Below are 21810 nucleotides of genomic sequence, written 5' to 3' on the forward strand. Positions count from 1 at the left end.
TAATTATGATATTGGAGTAACTTATTGGCAAACTTAATAAAACATCAATTATAAAATAATCAAATATTCAAGAATGGATTTGGAAAGAAATGAGAAAATAAAATAAAAAAAATTGTATCAACTCTAGTTAACCTATCAATCATATAAAAATAAAAACAAAAAAAATTAATTCTTAATAAATTAAATATTTAAAAATAAAATAAAATAATAATTTTAAAATAAAATCTACAGAAAACCAAGATCAACATCATGAGTTTTCAAAACTTGTGATTTTAATCATGTTTTTTCAAGGATAATAATCTTTATAATAAGCTAATACAATTTTAATTACCTGAATTATCCTAAAAATCAGATAATTACCTACCGATCTTTTGAAAACTTTCAAATTACTCAACAATTTTTTTAAGTAGGGGATCAAAATGTTAATCATCATATTCAAGTTAATAAATCAATAAAATATTAGTCTAATAATTAAAATATCGTTATATCTCTATAAACATAAAAAAAGAAATTTGATCCTCAAAAAATATATAGCCTCACTCTTTAAAAAGAGTGAGAGGATATTCAATTAAACATAAATAAAAAATATTATTTTAAAATATTTCTAAAATAAATATATTAAAAAAACATCATCTACCACAGTATTAAATATGCTATTTACAGTCCACTGCTCCAGCCTTTAATTTCAATATATAATTCAATATCCAATAAAAAACAAAAGAGGGCATCACGAAATCACAGGAAACATTTCGTATAATGAGAGATCCCCACGCTGCTCTTGGACCTCACTAGCAGCCAAGCAAGAACTTCCGTTCAGGTGCAAATGACCTTCAGATCTGTGGAGAAGGTCAAATCACATAGCCATGAAAGCTTGCATCAGAAGCCTTGGGAAATCTTGTCATACAGGGACAGTATCAAGCAGATCTAGTACCACCTTTTCCAAGGTGGGTTCTGCCGTGATTTTATTTTTTTTTTATAAAATTACTGGTAAATCTTGATCAGCCGCCGCTTTTGGTGTATTCGTGTTGTTTTTCTAAAAATATTTTTTATTAAAATATATATTAAAATAATATTTTTTTATTTTTTTAAATATACTTTTACATCAAAATAATATAAAAACACTAAAAAATTAATTTAAAATTAAAAAATTAAAAAATATTTTTGAAATGGGCAAAATCAAGGTACAATTTTTTTTTAGGAACAAAGCATTGCTAAATAGCGTCCACAATCGACAATGATAAATTATGAAGCTAACAGGAAATAATGAGCAGTATATAATAAGTAGCATCTTATATATTCAGTCAAAAACATGTTGTTGAGCTTGCAGGCTTATACAATAACTTATGCTGCAATGGAGGTCAAGGATAAATAATTTGAGCAGCCATAGTAATCGGCTGCAACAGTTTTACATGAATTGCAAGGCAATACAAGCCTGAATTATGGAAAGCAAAAACTAGCCATAACCATGAATGATGAAACATAAACTGCGAAGGGAACAATGTACAAAACGACCATCCATGGCTGCTAAGAGATGCACATATACAGCTCTTTATAAACAGATGATCAGGGATGCCTACCTTCGCATTAGTTTCATCAACCATTGGCATAATGGCAGTTGGTAATTGTTGCCACTGCCGTCATGGAGCTTCAATGGTGCCAGTTTCGAAAAGTCCCTTCCAGTTGCTTGATGGGGGAACATCCACGGCAGATTTACTGGTGGTATTCTCCAACTCCTCATCAATCATAATCTCCTCTGAACGGCAACTCAAACTGCAAAATGCTTTCTCGCCTCTGCATGAAATCAATTCAACCTAGCATCTTAAAATCAATATCCCTCATTAACATAATAAAATGGCTTATAGATAACTGGCACAAACCTGTATATGTAAATATCTTTTCCCTCGTCCAGTTTCTTGTTGCAATAGTAACAGAAGCTCAAGAAATCTTCAGAGGGAAATGAACTTGGAATCTTTGAGCAAGTAGCAGCCTGGGCCAATCCAATCTCCGTCTCTTTGTTCTTGCCAAAATTACTAAAGTCATTATAGTGACATTCCAAAATGCAGTCACCGTAAATATGAGTTGTTTTGGGGTTGGGACCATGTGAAATTACACATGTATAATCCTCAGAAAGCTCAATCTCACTTGCAGAGAGAGAACTGATAAATCCATTGCCAGAGCCAGCCGAAATCGGGGTACAAGTCAAATTTGTGTTCGAAAAGTTGTTTGTATTTGAGCTTCCTCCAAGTAATTGGGGAGGGCAATCAACTTGGGTAGTTATGTTATCCAAGGAAAAATTCAGAGAACTTGCTTTCAAGTTCTGGCCAGCCAATCGAGACATGGATGAAAATGATCTGCAAGAATCCAATGAACATGACCGAATCTTTCCAAAGGACTCAGATTCAAAAGGACCTTCTCCAATTTCAAAAAGAACACCAGAGCTGTCCTTTTGAAGCGGGGATTTGGTAAGTGTGCGAGGGAAAATTGCAAAATTTCTTGGCAATGACTTTGGTGCTTGAAAAGGATCGGTATGGGATTGAAAATTAGCGGTTTTACTTCGCACTCGGGGTCCAAAAAGAATGTTCTTACTCTCTGATGACTGGAGAACTCTGCCATATCCTTTCCCATGATCGTCGTCGTCGTCGTCATCAAGTGAATCTAAAATGCTCAAACCTACTTTGTTACAATCCCAGCTCTTCTGTTGCCCACCATGGGATGACCTTAGGGACTTATGGGGGTTTCCTATGTTTGAAAACATCCTACTATCCAGGGGAGATGTAGGGCTCCTAACAGAATCACAATCTGATAAGCCCTTATGACTTAACCCAACAAACAAGCCAGGGACATTGAAAAAAGAGTTAGCTTTGTGACTGTACCCCATGTTATTATCAGGTTGGAAATATGACTCAGAACCAGAATCAGACATTGTCAACTGACCCGTTTGTTGATCTTTCTTGAGTGACCTGGTTCTCTTCCTCAACATTGCCACAAAACCCTTCTTGGAAACACCAAAATTCCCCTTATCTGCACCCAAATAAGTATATGTTAATGAATTGCTACTATATTCAGAACTAAATTAGAATCAACACGAAACTGTTGACTAAACAAGGATCATTTATTAAACTGCATTGAAGAAACAGAAAAGGAAAACTTGCAAACACAAAAGGATCAAAACTTTCGAAGGAAGATCTTTCCAGTTAAGAAACCTCAAAAATCCCAAAATACCCACATCAAGAATTGCAAAAACGGTAAAGAAGGAATGACAAAATCCCACCTTGAAGATCACACAACATTTTCTATGCAAAACCGTGCTCCCACAATCAAAATCACTCAAAAAACAAAAATCCCAGATGATAAAACCTCGTTAATCCAATGAAAAGCCTCCGAGAAAAAATACCAGCAGTGCATAAGAGCATCATCAAGACATCAACTTTGACCAAAAAAACATTAAAACTTAAACAAGAAAAAGAAAACACAATGCATCATGATCATCACCATCTTCAAAAGAATGAAAAGAAAGCATACCAGATTTCCTTTTCTTTTCTTCCTCAATAAACCACGGAGAGAGATGATGTTTTTAAGGAAAAAGACACGAATGCAGCAAAGAAAAATATGGTTTTTTGTCAATTTCTTGGACTGTTTATGTGTCTGTTGTTGAAACTTGCACAGTCCTCCTTTATCTCTCTATCTCTATCCCTCAAAATCAGCGAAGCAGTGAGCTTCTGAAATACTCCACTCACTTTAACTTCCACACTCACACTCTCTCTCCAGAAATATACATTACATACCACCTTTCTTTCTTTGTTCCTTTCTCTCTCCCAGAGGAAGTACGTATGCAAATACTGTCTTTAGCCCACTGGTTTCTTTTTATCTTTAGAGTCGATTGGCAGGGTGTTGGAGTGTATTTTAAAATATTTTTTATTTAAAAATATTTTTAAATAATATTTTTTAAAATTATTTTTAATAATAACACATTAAAACAATCCAAAAATATAAATTAAATAAATTAAATTCTACTCGTAATACACCTACCCTACCAGCTACTTTTGTAGGTATGCGCATTTTTTCACCTCTACAGCATTTTACCCCCATTTTTTTATCTTCTCACTCTGTGCTTCATTAAATAAATGAATACCTTTTCTCACTGTAATGAATTAATGATGCTGTGAATTGAATTGTAATTAACCTTTTGACAGTCTTTGACTTTAATAAAGCAGGAGTAATTAGTGTAATAAATGGGTAATCTTGTATTGGTCTTGGCAAACGCTTTAAAAACTAGACCAAGTCAGTGGTATCTTCTCCTTTCTAGAGAGATGGGTGGCTCACCGCTTATGACTTGCTACGTGTAAGAATATATAAAGTTAGATGTAAATGTGCGATTTAAACCAGTATACCTTTCATTTTTCATGCAAAGGGATATACATGTTGGAAAATAAAGGTGTCACGTTAGGTCAAGTCGTGAATTTGTCACGTTAAGTTAAGTCCGAGTTCCAGGAACAAGTTCCTGAATTAAAGGGTAAAAAACCCAATCATCTTGATTGTTTGATAGATAAAGTGAATTTGAATAAATGAAAAGGAAAACAGCCTGTTAATGTGTTAATGTCTTGTAATAGGAAGAAAAGAGATAGATGTGTTTTATTGAGAAAACAGACAAAACAATATATAAAATAATATTTCTATGACAGGGGCGAAGCTGAGAAATTTTGTTTTGGGGAACAAATTAAGAAAAAAAAATCTAGGGGGTAAGAGTTAAAATTTACTAGTTTTAGGGTTAAAAGTTAAAATCATTCATATAAAGGCAAGAAAAAACGCGAACTTTGCAGGGGTTGGGGCCCTTATCAACCCCCTATCTCCGCCATAGCTGGTGACAATTTCAAACTAAATTTTTATATTTTTAAAACATGAAATGTAAAGATAGATATGTTATCTTTATTTTTTATCCAAAAATAATAATTAGATGCTACCTAATTAATTTTTATAGGTGATTAAAATGGCAATTTATTGTCTAAATTAGATAGGTGGACCGTGCTTTCCTACGGGTTGGGATCGATTTTTTATAGCACAAAAAAAGCGATGCCTAAGCTCTGATAGTGTATTTTAAAGAAGAAAAAAATCTATTACTCAAATACAAGATAAAGAGAATTGAAAAAAAGAAAATCAATACATTAAAAAAATTAAAAAATAGAATATCAATAAACCTGGATGAGGTTATCAAAACTAACAAATAAGATCATTCAATAAGAATAATCTAATAAAAAAAAGCTAATTTTTTAAAAAAAATCAAGTTTTGAAGCACAAATAAAAAAAAATAGTAAAAAAAGTGATATAAAAAGAATCTGGGTTATTCTGACAAGCCTCAAGGTGATATAAAAAAAAAACTTGAGTTATCCAATCAAACCTCATACCTAAATTATGATACAAAGATAACTTAATTAAAAGAAAATAAAAAAATAACAAAGTATTTTAAAAAAATAATTTTTAATAATATAATTAGGAAGTGAATACGGTGTTAACTCTTGTGAACTTTTTAAAATCATGATCTTAGCACATCATTAAACCAAAAACATTCCATTTAGAAAGCTAATATTTTAAAACTGGATTGACTTGATGGGTTGATATGCTACCCAGATATGTCGGAGCTTGGGCTAAACAAGGTTTCAGAAGAAATTAGAAAAAAATCATCAAATATCAAATAGTTAGAAACAAAGGTTGATTCATATCTTAGTAAACTCGAGGCAAACCAAGTCCAAACCAATTGGCTACCTCTTCGTTTTATTTTTTATTTAAAATAATGTTATTTTTATTTTATGATAAAATAAAAATATTTGGTTGACTTGAGTTAACATTGGTCAATCCACTCGACCTATGACATAGTACTTGTCCTGAATCAACTCATGAATTTGGTCTAAAAACTATTGAAAAAATCACGGACACCATATCCTAATAAATAAATTATTAAATGATAAAATAAAAAAATTAATCATATAAAGGATTAATAACAAAATAACAAATAAGAGAATAGAGATCTCATTTGAAGAGAGAGAGAGAGGGGGGGGGGAGGGGACATCTTAAAAATTTGAAATGAAAGCAAAAATTAAAAAAAAATTAAATTAACAAGAGAATCTAAATTAAAAAATAAGAATTAAGAGAATAAGAATAAAGTTTGAAAAATAAAAAAAATAAAATTATGGATTTAATAATAAACTTATAAATAAATTAAAATTTGATAAAGAGCTAAGATTTAAAATTAAAAATAAAATAACTAAGGGTCAAACTTGAAATATCATCAAATTTTGGATTGAATGGAAAAATTGAAAAGAAAAATAAAATTTACAAAAGAATCTAAAACAAAAATAAAAATCAAGAAGATAAAAATGAAATTTAAAGAAAAAAATAAGATCATTGATCTAATAATAAAATTAAAAATAAATTAAAATTTAATAAAAAAAACTGAAAAAACATAGAGAGAAAATCCTAAAATATTATAAAATAAAAGGAAAAATGTGATATTTTTAATGGCAGGCACAAAATTCATGGGAAAGGGGAGAGAGAAGAAGAAAAGAAAAATAAGCATCGACAAACAAGAAACAATCATCGTAACCATTAGAAATGTTGTTCCATGGGAAGGGATCGGACGCAGTGCTTTCAACCATAGTTTTGATACGTGGCCTGGCCTTACGGGTGAACCCGAAACCCCTTGAATGGTTTTGACTGATACGGGTAAAACAATCAATCAATTTACTGTATGAATTAAACCGAGTGTGCATGGTAAAAATCTGATCAGTTAGATTTATTTTTTTCTAATACCCACCCCTACCCCTTGAATGAATAGTCAACTGATGTAAACCATCTAGTGGTGGCCAAGTAGTAAAAACTTGGGATCAAGGGGTTTGCTTCCTCTGTGGTCTCAGGTTCGAGTCCTTGGTTGCTCATATAATTGCCACTGGAGACTTATATGGTCGTTAACTTCAGGGCCCGTGGGATTAGTCGTGGTGCGCGCAAGCTAGCCCAGACACCCACATTAATCTAAAAAAAAATAGTCAACTGATGTATACAGTTCTTTATTTTTTAAAAAAAAAAATATCAATTACTCTCCAAATCTCATCCCATTAATGAAAGGTTCATGCATCCATGCTAAACAAATCTCGTCACCACGGTAAATTGGAAAGCGTTCATTGATAGTTACCTTTTTCACAGGTTTGAACATCTTTTTTTTTTTTCTTTTAACATAGGGTATTTACTCTTAAAAAAACTATTTTTTTTTTAAGTTTAACATGTTTTAAAAGGAGGTAACGAGGGTGAATTTTTTCTCAATATACTGTTTTGATGTAAACAATATTTTTAAAACTTATCTCAAATTGATCTATTAATTAAACACAAAAATATCTTGCAATTAAAAAAATAATATTAACTAAAATAAAATAAATCAAATTATTAATAGAAATGCTAGTGCCAGTCACATTTAGCAACCGTCATTGACACTTATCATGTTTTGATAATAAATATTTAAGAGTGAAATAACTTTTTTTTTAAATAAATTTTAAAAATATGTTGTGTTGAAAAAAATATCAAATTAATATTGTATTTAAAAAATATTTTAATATTAAAAAAATATTTTTTAAAAATATATTGCATTACAATGACAATATCAACATGCAAGAAACCGAGCTTATTTTTTTGAATTTTTATTATTTATTTCAGTTTATTTGCTAGAAAATAACTTTCTTTTAAAAAGTGATTTTTTTGAAAAATAAATTATTATAAAATGAATTATTTTTTAATATTTGATAGTATTTTAGAAAATAAATTGAAAAATATTTTCTAATATTTTATTATATTATGAAAAATAAATGGAAAAATAAATTATTGATATTTCTTTTAAATTTATTAAAATAACGAGTAACAAATCTTACAAATTAAAAAGTTGAATGAGAATAAAATTGAAAAAAAAATCTAATTTTATAAATTATTTTAAATAAAATAAATAACAATCAAAATAATATAGATCAAATTTAACAAATAAAAAAGTTAAAAGATTATGAAATTAAAAAAATATATATAATTTCTTAAATTATTTCAAATAAAAAAATAAATATCAAATCTAATAAATAAGAATTTTAAATTGAGAAAATAATAAGAGAAAAATAAACAACAATAAAAAAAAATAAGAACTAAAGTTGATAAAAAAATCAAAATTTATGGGATGAGATTGATAAAAAAAATTCAAAATAAAATATATATTAATTAAAAATATAAAGATCAAATTTGATATAATCAGTAAATAACATGATATTTTTAAATTATTTATAACTTCTAAAAAATATTTTCTACCTAAAATAAAAAAATATTTTTCTAGAAATCAAGTTAATTTTTTTAATTAAAAAATATTTTTTATTAATTAACTTTTTCAATAATAAGTAAGTAACTAAAAAAATATAAAATATTTTTTAAAAGCAACTATATTAATCTTATAATAGTTTCTCTCTCTTTGTCCTTCTTATTTATCCTCTTTTTCCCGGTCATGTAGATTTTCTCATCCTTCTTCATCTCACTTGTCGACTAAAAACCCAACCTTAAATTTTTAATTTTCCACTTTTCTTAACCTATTTATTTTTATATTTGAAAAGTATTTTTAAAAATTTTTATTTTTTTATTTTTTACTTCAGATTATTTTTTTTAATATTTTTAAATCATGTTAATACACTAATATTAAAAATAATTTTTTAAAAATAAAAAAATTATTATTTTAATATATCTAAAAAAAACTAATCACAACTACACTACCACCAAAATATAAACACATTTAATTTATTCTACTCGATGACAAAACAACAGGGAGACCTCATCACATTATTAAGGTTCGAAATGCCCACTACAACAAATGTCTTTTTTAATAAAAATAAAACCAAAAATTAATGTTTTCCTTGAGTTCACTAAATCTAAAAATAAAATCAATGAGAGGTCAAAAGGACAGTAATAAATGATGCATCATTCAAGTAAAAAACACGTCATCTGTTTATTTTTTAGCCCATGCGCTGGAGCTTGATCCGAAGCGTGGATATTTTATATGTTCTTATTTCGCCCATTCTCAAATATGCTTTTTTACATGTGTGTGTATTTATTAAATTTTAAAAATATTTTTTAACAACATAATTGTTAAAAAGTTTGGTTTTTTACTTTATTAAAATAATATGGAAAAATCAATTGCCTGAATTAAATTATAAGTTATTCTATACAATTTAGTAATTTGTAACAATGAATGAATTAGAGTAGATTAATTTGTTTATAAATTAAATCAAATCATTGAACCAACGAGTGACTGTGTTAAAGAAAAAGAGTTATTTTTACTAAGATGAGTGAGGTTTTTAACACCACGGGAGAAAAAAAAAGAATATTATTGTTGAAAAATTAATATAATAATTAAAACATATATAATATAGAGAAATAAATTAGTCATATTCCCAGATAAATTGGTTTTAATAATGGAGGGGTGGAGATTAAATGATAACAAAAATATGTATTCGTGATGAAATTATTATGTTACCTTTTCAACTATTTTAGATTATAGCTGCAAATTATTTCTTTCACAGTTATTATAATTTTTTTAATATTATTTTTATGAGTGAAGAAATTATTATTTTAAGTTTGTTAAAAAAATAATAAATAAACCAAAAAACAATGATCTCTATTTATTATTTCAAACATTACAAGTTTGATAGTGATATACATCAAGTATGTAACAATTTTTTATAATTTTTTAATCTATCTCTTATCAATTAAATAATATATAAATTTATTTATTCTATTTTATATAATATTATTAAATACAACTATATCTCGATCTCATTTATTTTATCCAGATATTTTTTATCATTTTTATTTTTATTTTAAGATAACAAGACAGTAACTTAGAAAAATTGTTTCAAATAAAGCAGAAAGTCCATAGCAAGTTAGGTAGTACAGTGGTTAATTTTTTATTTTTTTTATCAGAAGTGGGTAAAACACGAGGAAAGATAGAGAGCGTGTATGGCAATGCAATTGTGTCGAGTTTTTGCCCAAAATTAATTTTTTTTTCCTTTAAATTATTTTTTAAAATTGTTTTGACAGGTAAAAATTAAAAATAAAAAAATATTTTAATATATTTTTAAATAAAAAATATTTTAAACAACAGTTATTACTACACTATGAATATAAATATTTAAAAGAAAAGTGTATTAGTAATTACTTTTTAAAATATTTTTATATATAAAAATATATAAAAATAATATATTTGGAATATTTAAAAGTATATTAGTAATTATTTTTTAAAATATTTTTATATATAAAAATATATAAAAATAATATATTTTTTATTTTTTAAAAATTATTGTTAATATAGAAATAATAAAATAATTTTTAAACACTAAAAGAGTATTAATTTAAAATTCAAATTCAAATAAATTAAAATTTAATTTTTAAAAAAAAATAAAAATAAAGAGATGCTGACAAATGGTACCGGAATATTGCTAAAAGCAAGCAAGTGGAGAGAACACGCATTGAAGTAAAAACAAAAGGGAAACATGGAAAAGGGGAAATAGTTCAGTTACTTATTTACCCCTATCCAGGGAGAGGGGTCACCAAACGACAAGGCTGGCGAGCGGTCACGGCCATCACCTGCCGTCAGTGTACTGATTTAACTAGGTTGCAGGTTCAGTTAATCGGCCCGTTTGGACAAGTTTGAAATTCGTACTAGATTGTTGATGGAAGAATTGATTTTGTCTTTGCCAAGAAGATAATACTTGTGTTGTTTGACTAGACAATTTTTTTTTTTGAATAATCGAAAGGCTAATTATTAAGTTTGGACAGCTCAACTTTATCACTCGTTTGTTTTGTTTTTATTTTCTGTGCCCCCCATGAGATTCTTGTGGCACCGTTGCGTTCATGTGATTAATAGCATCTTTTTTGTTTTTTTTTGGTCGACACATGAACTAGTTTCAATACCGGACACAAAAATCATGCTATTGACTACAGAAAGTGTTTCTGCATGTATGCAAATGTGCCCAAGATGTCTTGTCGAGTTTATTTACTGGACCCAAAAGCTTTAACGTCTCTCATTGCCGAATCGTCGGCGCCTCTTCTTTCCTGTCCAGAGAGCGGAGCTCAGCGGATCGCGGATCCCCTTCCTCTGGTTCACCGCATCCGGCGTGACCACGCCATCAGTTCGCTTCCTCTCGCTTGGATCACTGAATCCGTTTATAGGTTTGGGCTCGGAGATATCTGTGTGAGTAAGGCTATGAGATTATTAATATATGGCCTTAATAAAAGCTTTGATATAGTATATTAAGACAATTCAAAAAAATAAAAAAATTTAAATTTTACCCAACTTTCATTTGAAATGGAATACAAAACAAAAACTTTATTTAAAAATAAAACTTAAGGTTTTTTTTTAAGAATAGTTGTTTTTGTATTTTAAAATATTTTTATTTTTTTCTTTATTTCAAATAATTTTTTTTTGATATTTTTAAATTCTTTTAAAGTATTAATATTAAAAATAATTCTTTTAAAATTTAAAAAATAATTATTATCACAAACTTCAAACTCACAACCTCATATATAAACTGCTTTATAAGAAGTTTATGTGAGGTGAGTTCGACTCTCGTATCCTTCAAACTAGGGAATTAAAGCAGAACATTTCTTTAAAGAAAAGGAAAAATTTAGACGAAAATCAAATAGTTTTCTTAATATATTTGTTTTCATTTTGATTCAAGTTTAAGGAAACGTAAATATAAACAAACTGAATACACGAATAAAAAGAAAGTTTAAACTTCTAGGCTTGATTGTGAAAGGATTTAAGGCTAAGAACAGTGCTTTAATATGGTCACACCAGATCATAATAAGAGGTGAGGAAAGGTAAATCTGGAACTCCTTCAGTAACATCCTAATCTAGTATACCTTTGTTATAGCTAAAGGCATGCTTCAGTATTCAGCCTTTGTGCTTGAACGCGAGACAATTTCTTGTTTCATGGTACACTATGATATTAGATTTTTGCCTTGACGAATACTGAATCCATTGGTGCTTCTTCTGTCATTGGGATTGTGATCAGCCCAGTTCGAGTCACAAAAAATATTTAAGTTGATAGTGAAAGGTGTATAAAAAAGGTCATAGTCAGTTGTGTCTTTCAAATAGCGAATGATCTTTTTGGCTGCAGTCTAATGACAGTCTCGTGGACTCTGCATAAAATGACTTCACCGGTTTACTGCATAGAAAATATCCAGATGTATAATGGTGCAGGCTTGCAGCACTGCAAGGCACTCGCCACACGCTTGGATAATGTTTAGGTTTTGATTTTCCTGTTTTAGAACATGTTATGATGATAACTTTATCATAACTTGTTCTAAAACTCTTTCCATTGTTTAGATTACAACTTTCTCTATGCCTCAGGCTCATGGCTTGTTCCCTTTTAAACTGAGAAGTAATGTTTTTGGTCTTTATGGCTGGATCCTAACTGCAGATGTAATTCACAAGAGCTGCTTAAAGGAAACGTGGGATCATTATCAGTGAGTTCCCCTCCAGCAGCTGTTTCCAGTTGCTTCTTTAATGGTTTGGAAACTTGCAGAGATTTATACTTGTTACTGTTACAGATATGCTTGCCCTCTTTGCTCGAAGTCAGTCTGTGATATGTCTGAGGTATGGGTGAGAAATTGGACGTGGAAATTGCAGCTACGCCAATGCCAGAACCTTACCAGAATAAAAAGGTTGATTCTCTCTTCCTCTTCAGTATTAGTATATTAACCATTAAAACTATTTTTAAAGATCTGCAAATTTATCAAATTTTCCCAAGACGCTGAACCAGCTTGCTGCTTGTTAAATACACTAATGATTGCTCTGCGGGTTTGGATCCTTTGCAATGATTGTGGAAAGACCTCAGAAGTGCAGTTCCATGTAGTAGCTCAGAAATTCCTGAACTGCAAGTCCTATAATACTCGTCAAACCAGAGGCTGAGATAACTTCCACGATGAAGATGATGATAACTTCTATGCTGAATAAGCTGTCAATATGAAAACTTCACTGAGTTGTTGCCTCTGCTTTTCATTTTTTCGTCATTTTCATGATCATTTTGTTTCCATTTTTTTCCTCCCTCCAATTGGCCTGTGTATAAGAAACCACCAATCAAGGTGGTCGTGCAAGTAAAGTTGGTGGTCATGCAAGTGAAGTTGTAGCTTCCGTTTCTAGATTTTGTTTCCTTGTTTTTTAAAATAATCGAAGATTTACTGCAAGAGTACTTAAGCCAAGTAACTCTTATCTTGGGCCTCGATGAGAAGGCTCGGGCCCAATATTGTGGGCTTGATACTCTTCCTTTCACACTTAAATGGGCCACGACTGTAAACTCAACAACACAGTCCAATCTCGTCACAAGAAAGGAGGGAACCAACGGCTAGCCATCAAAGGCCACAACAACGCTACAAAGTTGTTTTGTTTATTCTTGCGTTTTTTATTTACTTTAATTTGGTTAAAAGAATTTCTGGTAAGTAAATAAAAAATGATAATTTTTAAAGGAAATATAGAGAATTTCATAAAAATAAATTTAATTTGAATAACACAGTTTGTATTTTTCCAAGTTAAAAAATATTTTAAAATAAAAAATGTACATTTTTTATTGAGAAAAACTAGAAAAAGAAAAGAAAAGAAAAAAGAAGAGGTTTTTTTCGGCCTAACTTTTTCAGGTCTTCTCATCTCTCTCTCTAAACACAAGGCAACACTAAAACCCACACCATCCCACTCACTTTCAAGACCAGATTGAAATCATAAATTTGTTAAAATCTTGTTTGAATATAAGAGAATTTTCACCCATTCAAGTCCATTTGATTGTTTAGAAATATGATAGTAATTTCAATTTAAGATAATTTTTATTTAAAAATATATTAAAATCATAGTTTTTATTTTTAAAAAGTTATTTTTAATAACAATACATCAAAATAATTTAAAATTAAAAAAATTAAATTTAAAAAAAAAATATGTTTTGAACGGTATCCTTAGAGAGGCTCTAAATTTCGCTCTAAATTTCATTCATGGCCCTCGAACGCCAAGTTCTCGGCTTTCTAGTCTTGCCCATGAACCAGAAACCATAAGTTGGAATACCCTTTTAGAAAACAAGCTTCAAGAAGGATGTCTGCTAGAAGTGTTTGAGGGTTATTAAGTCAAGGTGTGTTGCTAGATATTTTCACTTTTCACTTCTTGATTCATGCTTTTTCTTGTTATATTTATGTTAAATTGGAAAGTGAAGTTCATGGGAGAATTTTAAAATATAGGTTTGGCAGAAATAAGTCTTTGAACAAAAATTTGATGGGTTTGTACTCAAAATTGAAGGGAGCATGTCAGTTTTTTTAGCAAAGGACTTATAGAAATGTTTTTAGTTAGAAGTGGTCCATTGGCGAGAAATCCGTGAACCAAATTCTTTTAACATGCAAAATAAAATATTAAGAATGCAGAGAATTTTTTCATAGTATTGTTAAATTTGGCCAAGTGCATCAATTTAAAACCTTTTATTGAGTTCTTTACCTTATATGAGTTTTTAATTAAACCTAATGAGAGTTAGTTTGATTTAAATAAATTAATTTTATGAGTTCAAATATAATCTTGATATTTGATAAAAACATGTTAGAAAGTTAAATCTTGAATTAACTCAATATCAATATTAAAGGATAAAATTAGTAAAATATAACATGTACTTTAAAAAAAAAAAAAAACCTTAGTGAACTCAACCATCCAAGTAAAATCACAACATAAATTATGCACATCATCAAATTCAATGAATCTTTTATTCAAAAGTTATTTGTCTTTTAATTACATTATTATAAAACATAAGATAATGTTTGTGTATTAAATATTTTTTTAGATTGAAAAATTATGATGGGCATATGTTGCCGAGATAGTAAAAGTACATAATTGATAACAAATAACAAAATTGTATTTTTCTTTCTTAAAAATAAAAGGCATAAAAAGCATTAAACAAAAATAAATAAATAATAGTTTTGATGTTGTGAATTAACTTATTAAACTCGTAACCCGTTTCATAAACTTAATTTGGTTCAACAAATCTTTTTATCAATTTTTTTAATCCAAATATAAAATAGTAAAAAAAAAACTCAAAAAGATCCCCTAGGGAGTTTTTTTTTTAAAAAAAAAAAGAACATCCCAAGCATTTAGTTTTTTAATTTCTTAAAAAGAAACATAACATTTCGTCCACCTAAACATCAAATATCACAGGAAAAACACGGTTTTTTAAAAAAAAAAACTCTATTTTCAATCAATTTTAACTGTAAAAACTTAAAAAAAAACATCATAAATACCTTGATAAACATATCAAGAGCCTCAAAAAACTAAAATCAACTCAAACCCAAAAGAGTTTTTGTGGTTATATTTGCCTCCTTAAGCAAGGAAAATGGAAGAAAAAAATATCTAGGTGAAACTCTTATCGTTAAATGGAATTTATTGATACTAATTTTAATATTTTTAGTACTCAAAATTGTCAATTATAACTTTCTCTCTCTTCAGTTGATTTCAAAAACCTTCTCTCTTTCTTCTAACAAAAAAAACTAAAAATGAGGGAAATGAATTTTAGTATCAAAATTAAATTTTTAAAAATTAAAGGGATTAGGCACTGTAAATTAGAAAATATAAGGGATCAATGTATTTTACTAAAGACACAACTTAATTTACTCGTATTTTTATATTTGATCTCTTGACTTTCAAATCAATCCTCTCTTGAAAAAAACAAATAATTGGGTGTTAATTTTAGCTTAAAATAACTTAATTATTCAAAGAAAAAATTTAAGAATTAAATTGAAAATTTTTTTAAATAAATCACTATTACAATTCGCAATCATTTATAAAAAGATGAATAGTGATTTCAGCTGCAATATTTGTCTCCCTAGGCTTAGCTTCTATTAATACTATGATTTCTTGTTATATTTGAAAGGGAAGGTATAGAGAAGCGTTGGACTTAAAAAACCGGATGAGATAACCATGGTTAGTTTGGTTTCGACTTCAGCTAAGTTGAGGGACTTGGAAATGGAAAAAAATTTCATCTTTGCATTGAGGAAAATAAGTTAAGGATAAGCGGCAGTTTGTAGAATTGTTATGAAGACAAAATTAGGGAGAGGAGCTTGGTGTTGTGGACTACGGAGATGTCCGGTTATATTCAAGGTGGGTATTATTATTTTGAAAGTTTAGACAATTCAGGTTTGAAAATGTAAGCCTGCATCAGGTTGCTCGTCACAGCACTTTCAGCTCATGTTCATGTAGAAGACTTTGAATTAGGAAGAGTTGCTTATACCTTGATTGTGACATACAGAATGATTGTGAATGGATTTCTTGGGAATGCTGGAGACTTGATGAAGTTTGCGTAACGTTTGAGCAGTTGCCATATAAAAGTGCATCATCATGGAATTTAATATGGCTTCTTCCAAAGTGGAGGTGCTGATAGGGCAAGAAACTTCTTCAAAATGATTCCAGAGAAGGATATAGTTTCTTGGAACATTATGATCAGTTTTTATGTAAAACACGATCTGTTTAGTGAATCATTTGAACTTGTCTGCAAGATGTAGAGTTCAAATGTGTACTTGACATTTATCAGCTTGCTTTCATTCTGTCCTAATGCTTGAGCCCTGAATCATGGCATTTGGGCTCATGTGTTCACAGAGAAGAACAAGATTGACATGGATGCTATGCTGGGAACTGCCTTAATTGACATGTACGGGAAATGCGGGTGCGTTGACATGGCCTATGAAATCTTTTCTCAAATAATTTACCAGAATGTATTTGTTTGGACTGCTACGATAGCAGCATATTCCATGGAGGGGCATGCCCTCGAAGTAACTAGTCTTTACTTGAAATGGAGGAAAGAGGAGTAAAACCAGACCATGTAACTTTCATTGCTCTTCTCACAGCTTGTAGCCATGGAGGTTTAGTTGATAAAGGCTACTAGTATTTCAACAGATTGGACGTATGGTTGGCCTCCTCGGTCGAGTTGGCAACTTGGAAGAAACAGTGAAGTTCATTGAAAGAATGCCAACAGAACCAGATGCTCTATATGGAGTTCCATGATGAGAGCATTTGGAAGTCACCACGACATATGATTAGCAGAGCATGCATTCAAGCATCTCGTGGAGATAGACCCTACAAATGATGGCGCTTATGTCCTCCTTTCGAATATATATGCAGATGCAGGTAGATGGGATGCTGTGAGAAGGGTGAGAACGAAGCTACATGAGACTGGAGCACAGAAGCAACCGGGTTTCAGTGTGATAGAACAAAATGGAGTTGTTCATGACTTTACTGCCTCAAACCCTGTATCTGCAGGCATTCTCTGCATGTTACAGGATATAGAGGGAAGATTGCTCATGAAACAGGAACTATCAGATCCTACATCTCAACATAGCGAAAGGTTGGCCATCGCATCTTGTCTTATAAACATCCAAGAAAACTGTCCAATCCGGGTTGTGAATAGTGTTCGAGTTTGTAGAGATTGTCACTTGGTTAGGAAAATCATATTTCAGGCCTGTGATAGAGAAATAGTTATCGAGCATAATTATAGGTTCCATAGATTCAAAGATGGATTTTGCTTCTGTAAAGTTTACTGGTGACAGGAAGTTTGGGATTTATTGTAAATTGTGAGCACAAACTGCACATTCGTATTTTCAGAAAGATCTGGAATAGAAGTAAACCTACCGTCCCAGAAAAAAACTAAGAAATTATGCCAAGTTGCTCTCTAAAACTCAACAAAGTAGGTCGCCTGGGTAGGACTTCTTCCATTATCGAGTTAAGACGTTTTGCCCTGTGCCTTCCAAGGATTTGAAATAATCCAATAAACTCTTAGCCTTGCATGTAGAACTGGTTGATGAAAGCTCCATGAGGTGCATGGTAGTATCTCCTCAGCCAAGTTAGAGACTGGTTGAGGTGGTGAGGTTCATAAAAAATAATATTTTCAACTCAAATAAATTTCCTTTACTCGGATCTGTTCATGAGTTTGGCATTGCATCTCTAAAACCTTGGCCGAAGACACCGCATCCCCGGTGAAGCAGAGGAAAGGGTGGTCGAAAAATGGTGGTGAAGAATACTAACTTCTGTCATTGTGCACCACTAGATGGGGCCCTGCTATGATGCGGTCCAGCCCAAGGTTTTTTAGATGTTCAAAAACAAAACACCAAGGCAATGCAAGCATTTAAAAAGAGGCTAAAATGAAATCCGAAACTTGGGTTATTAATTCGATTGGTTTAATAAATTCAATTAATGTAAATAATATAAATAAATAAATATAATGATAATAAATAAATTAACCAAAACAAAGTTAAAAATACATAATTAAGTTCATTTAAGTTAACATATCAAATCTATGATTTAATTATGATATTGGAGTAACTTATTGGCAAACTTAATAAAACATCAATTATAAAATAATCAAATATTCAAGAATGGATTTGGAAAGAAATGAGAAAAGACAATAAAAAAAATTGTATCAACTCTAGTTAACCTATCAATTATATAATTGTATCAACTCTAGTTAACCTATCAATCATATAAAAATAAAAACAAAAAAAATTAATTCTTAATAAATTAAATATTTAAAAATAAAATAAAATAATAATTTTAAAATAAAATCTACAGAAAACCAAGATCAACATCATGAGTTTTCAAAACTTGTGATTTTAATCATGTTTTTTCAAGGATAATAATCTTTATAATAAGCTAATACAATTTTAATTACCTGAATTATCCTAAAAATCAGATAATTACCTACCGATCTTTTGAAAACTTTCAAATTACTCAACAATTTTTTTAAGTAGGGGATCAAAATGTTAATCATCATATTCAAGTTAATAAATCAATAAAATATTAGTCTAATAATTAAAATATCGTTATATCTCTATAAACATAAAAAAAGAAATTTGATCCTCAAAAAATATATAGCCTCACTCTCTAAAAAGAGTGAGAGGATATTCAAATAAACATAAATAAAAAATATTATTTTAAAATATTTCTAAAATAAATATATTAAAAAAACATCATCTACCACAGTATTAAATATGCTATTTACAGTCCACTGCTCCAGCCTTTAATTTCAATATATAATTCAATATCCAATAAAAAACAAAAGAGGGCATCACGAAATCACAGGAAACATTTCGTATAATGAGAGATCCCCACGCTGCTCTTGGACCTCACTAGCAGCCAAGCAAGAACTTCCGTTCAGGTGCAAATGACCTTCAGATCTGTGGAGAAGGTCAAATCACATAGCCATGAAAGCTTGCATCAGAAGCCTTGGGAAATCTTGTCATACAGGGACAGTATCAAGCAGATCTAGTACCACCTTTCCCAAGGTGGGTTCTGCCGTGATTATTTTTTTTTTAATAAAATTACTGGTAAATCTTGATCAGCCGCCGCTTCTGGTGTATTAATGTTGTTTTTTTAAAATATTTTTTATTAAAATAATATTTTTTAAAATATTCTTTTACATCAAAATAATATAAAAACACTAAAAAAATTAATTTAAAATTAAAGAATTAAAAAATGTTTTTGAAATGGACAAAATCAAGGTACAATTTTTTTTTTAAGGCACAAAGCATTGCTAAATAGCGTCCACAATCGACAATGTTAAATTTTACTGGTGGTATTCTCCAACTCCTCATCAATCATAATCTCCTCTGAACGGCAACTCAAACTGCAAAATGCTTTCTCGCCTCTGCATGAAATCAATTCAACCTAGCATCTTAAAATCAATATCCCTCATTAACATAATAAAATGGCTTATAGATAACTGGCACAAACCTGTATATGTAAATATCTTTTCCCTCGTCCAGTTTCTTGTTGCAATAGTAACAGAAGCTCAAGAAATCTTCAGAGGGAAATGAACTTGGAATCTTTGAGCAAGTAGCAGCCTGGGCCAATCCAATCTCCGTCTCTTTGTTCTTGCCAAAATTACTAAAGTCATTATAGTGACATTCCAAAATGCAGTCACCGTAAATATGAGTTGTTTTGGGGTTGGGACCATGTGAAATCACACACGTATAATCCTCGGAAAGCTCAATCTCACTTGCAGAGAGAGAACTGATAAATCCATTGCCAGAGCCAGCCGAAATCGGGGTACAAGTCAAATTTGTGTTCGAAAAGTTGTTTGTATTTGAGCTTCCTCCAAGTAATTGGGGAGGGCAATCAACTTGGGTAGTTATGTTATCCAAGGAAAAATTCAGAGAACTTGCTTTCAAGTTCTGGCCAGCCAATCGAGACATGGATGAAAATGATCTGCAAGAATCCAATGAACATGACCGAATCTTTCCAAAGGACTCAGATTCAAAAGGACCTTCTCCAATTTCAAAAAGAACACCAGAGCTGTCCTTTTGAAGCGGGGATTTGGTAAGTGTGCGAGGGAAAATTGCAAAATTTCTTGGCAATGACTTTGGTGCTTGAAAAGGATCGGTATGGGATTGAAAATTAGCGGTTTTACTTCGCACTCGGGGTCCAAAAAGAATGTTCTTACTCTCTGATGACTGGAGAACTCTGCCATATCCTTTCCCATGATCGTCGTCGTCGTCGTCATCAAGTGAATCTAAAATGCTCAAACCTACTTTGTTACAATCCCAGCTCTTCTGTTGCCCACCATGGGATGACCTTAGGGACTTATGGGGGTTTCCTATGTTTGAAAACATCCTACTATCCAGGGGAGATGTAGGGCTCCTAACAGAATCACAATCTGATAAGCCCTTATGACTTAACCCAACAAACAAGCCAGGGACATTGAAAAAAGAGTTAGCTTTGTGACTGTACCCCATGTTATTATCAGGTTGGAAATATGACTCAGAACCAGAATCAGACATTGTCAACTGACCCGTTTGTTGATCTTTCTTGAGTGACCTGGTTCTCTTCCTCAACATTGCCACAAAACCCTTCTTGGAAACACCAAAATTCCCCTTATCTGCACCCAAATAAGTATATGTTAATGAATTGCTACTATATTCAGAACTAAATTAGAATCAACACGAAACTGTTGACTAAACAAGGATCATTTATTAAACTGCATTGAAGAAACAGAAAAGGAAAACTTGCAAACACAAAAGGATCAAAACTTTCGAAGGAAGATCTTTCCAGTTAAGAAACCTCAAAAATCCCAAAATACCCACATCAAGAATTGCAAAAACGGTAAAGAAGGAATGACAAAATCCCACCTTGAAGATCACACAACATTTTCTATGCAAAACCGTGCTCCCACAATCAAAATCACTCAAAAAACAAAAATCCCAGATGATAAAACCTCGTTAATCCAATGAAAAGCCTCCGAGAAAAAATACCAGCAGTGCATAAGAGCATCATCAAGACATCAACTTTGACCAAAAAAACATTAAAACTTAAACAAGAAAAAGAAAACACAATGCATCATGATCATCACCATCTTCAAAAGAATGAAAAGAAAGCATACCAGATTTCCTTTTCTTTTCTTCCTCAATAAACCACGGAGAGAGATGATGTTTTTAAGGAAAAAGACACGAATGCAGCAAAGAAAAATATGGTTTTTTGTCAATTTCTTGGACTGTTTATGTGTCTGTTGTTGAAACTTGCACAGTCCTCCTTTATCTCTCTATCTCTATCCCTCAAAATCAGCGAAGCAGTGAGCTTCTGAAATACTCCACTCACTTTAACTTCCACACTCACACTCTCTCTCCAGAAATATACATTACATACCACCTTTCTTTCTTTGTTCCTTTCTCTCTCCCAGAGGAAGTACGTATGCAAATACTGTCTTTAGCCCACTGGTTTCTTTTTATCTTTAGAGTCGATTG

The 21810-nt window shown here is 30.6% G+C and overlaps 1 protein-coding gene across 4 annotated transcripts; it reads right to left on the reverse strand.

Annotated features, from left to right (window-relative positions):
• Positions 1-1261: 1261 nt before the first annotated feature.
• LOC105127111 (uncharacterized) lies at positions 1262-21750 on the reverse strand. 4 transcript variants are annotated; one of them, XM_011028241.1, is made up of 4 exons: positions 21450-21750; positions 19805-20948; positions 19676-19718; positions 1262-1748 (listed from the first exon to the last, which is right to left on the reverse strand). In XM_011028241.1, exons 2-4 carry the CDS (start codon positions 20905-20907, stop codon positions 1638-1640), a joined length of 1257 nt encoding a protein of 418 aa, XP_011026543.1. In that variant the 5' UTR covers positions 20908-20948; positions 21450-21750; the 3' UTR covers positions 1262-1637. The 4 variants fall into 4 exon arrangements, with proteins under 4 accessions (XP_011026543.1, XP_011026541.1, XP_011026542.1 ...); XM_011028239.1 differs by lacking the exon at positions 21450-21750 and adding an exon at positions 21199-21413; XM_011028240.1 differs by lacking the exons at positions 19676-19718; positions 19805-20948; positions 21450-21750 and adding exons at positions 1878-3021; positions 3523-3819 and having other exon boundaries at positions 1262-1791.
• Positions 21751-21810: the final 60 nt, after the last annotated feature.

This window comes from Populus euphratica, unplaced genomic scaffold (genome assembly GCF_000495115.2).
Source record: "Populus euphratica unplaced genomic scaffold, PopEup_1.0 scaffold50.1, whole genome shotgun sequence".
In the NCBI taxonomy this organism is placed as follows: domain Eukaryota; kingdom Viridiplantae; phylum Streptophyta; class Magnoliopsida; order Malpighiales; family Salicaceae; genus Populus; species Populus euphratica.

Coding starts and splice junctions, on each gene's coding strand:
- LOC105127111 (XM_011028239.1), bottom strand. Junction 19,719..19,804: donor AAAGATATTTACATATACAG/GTTTGTGCCAGT, acceptor GATTTCATGCAG/AGGCGAGAAAGCATTTTGCA. Junction 1,749..19,675: donor TGAGTTGCCGTTCAGAGGAG/ATTATGATTGAT, acceptor CGTTCAGAGGAG/ATTATGATTGATGAGGAGTT.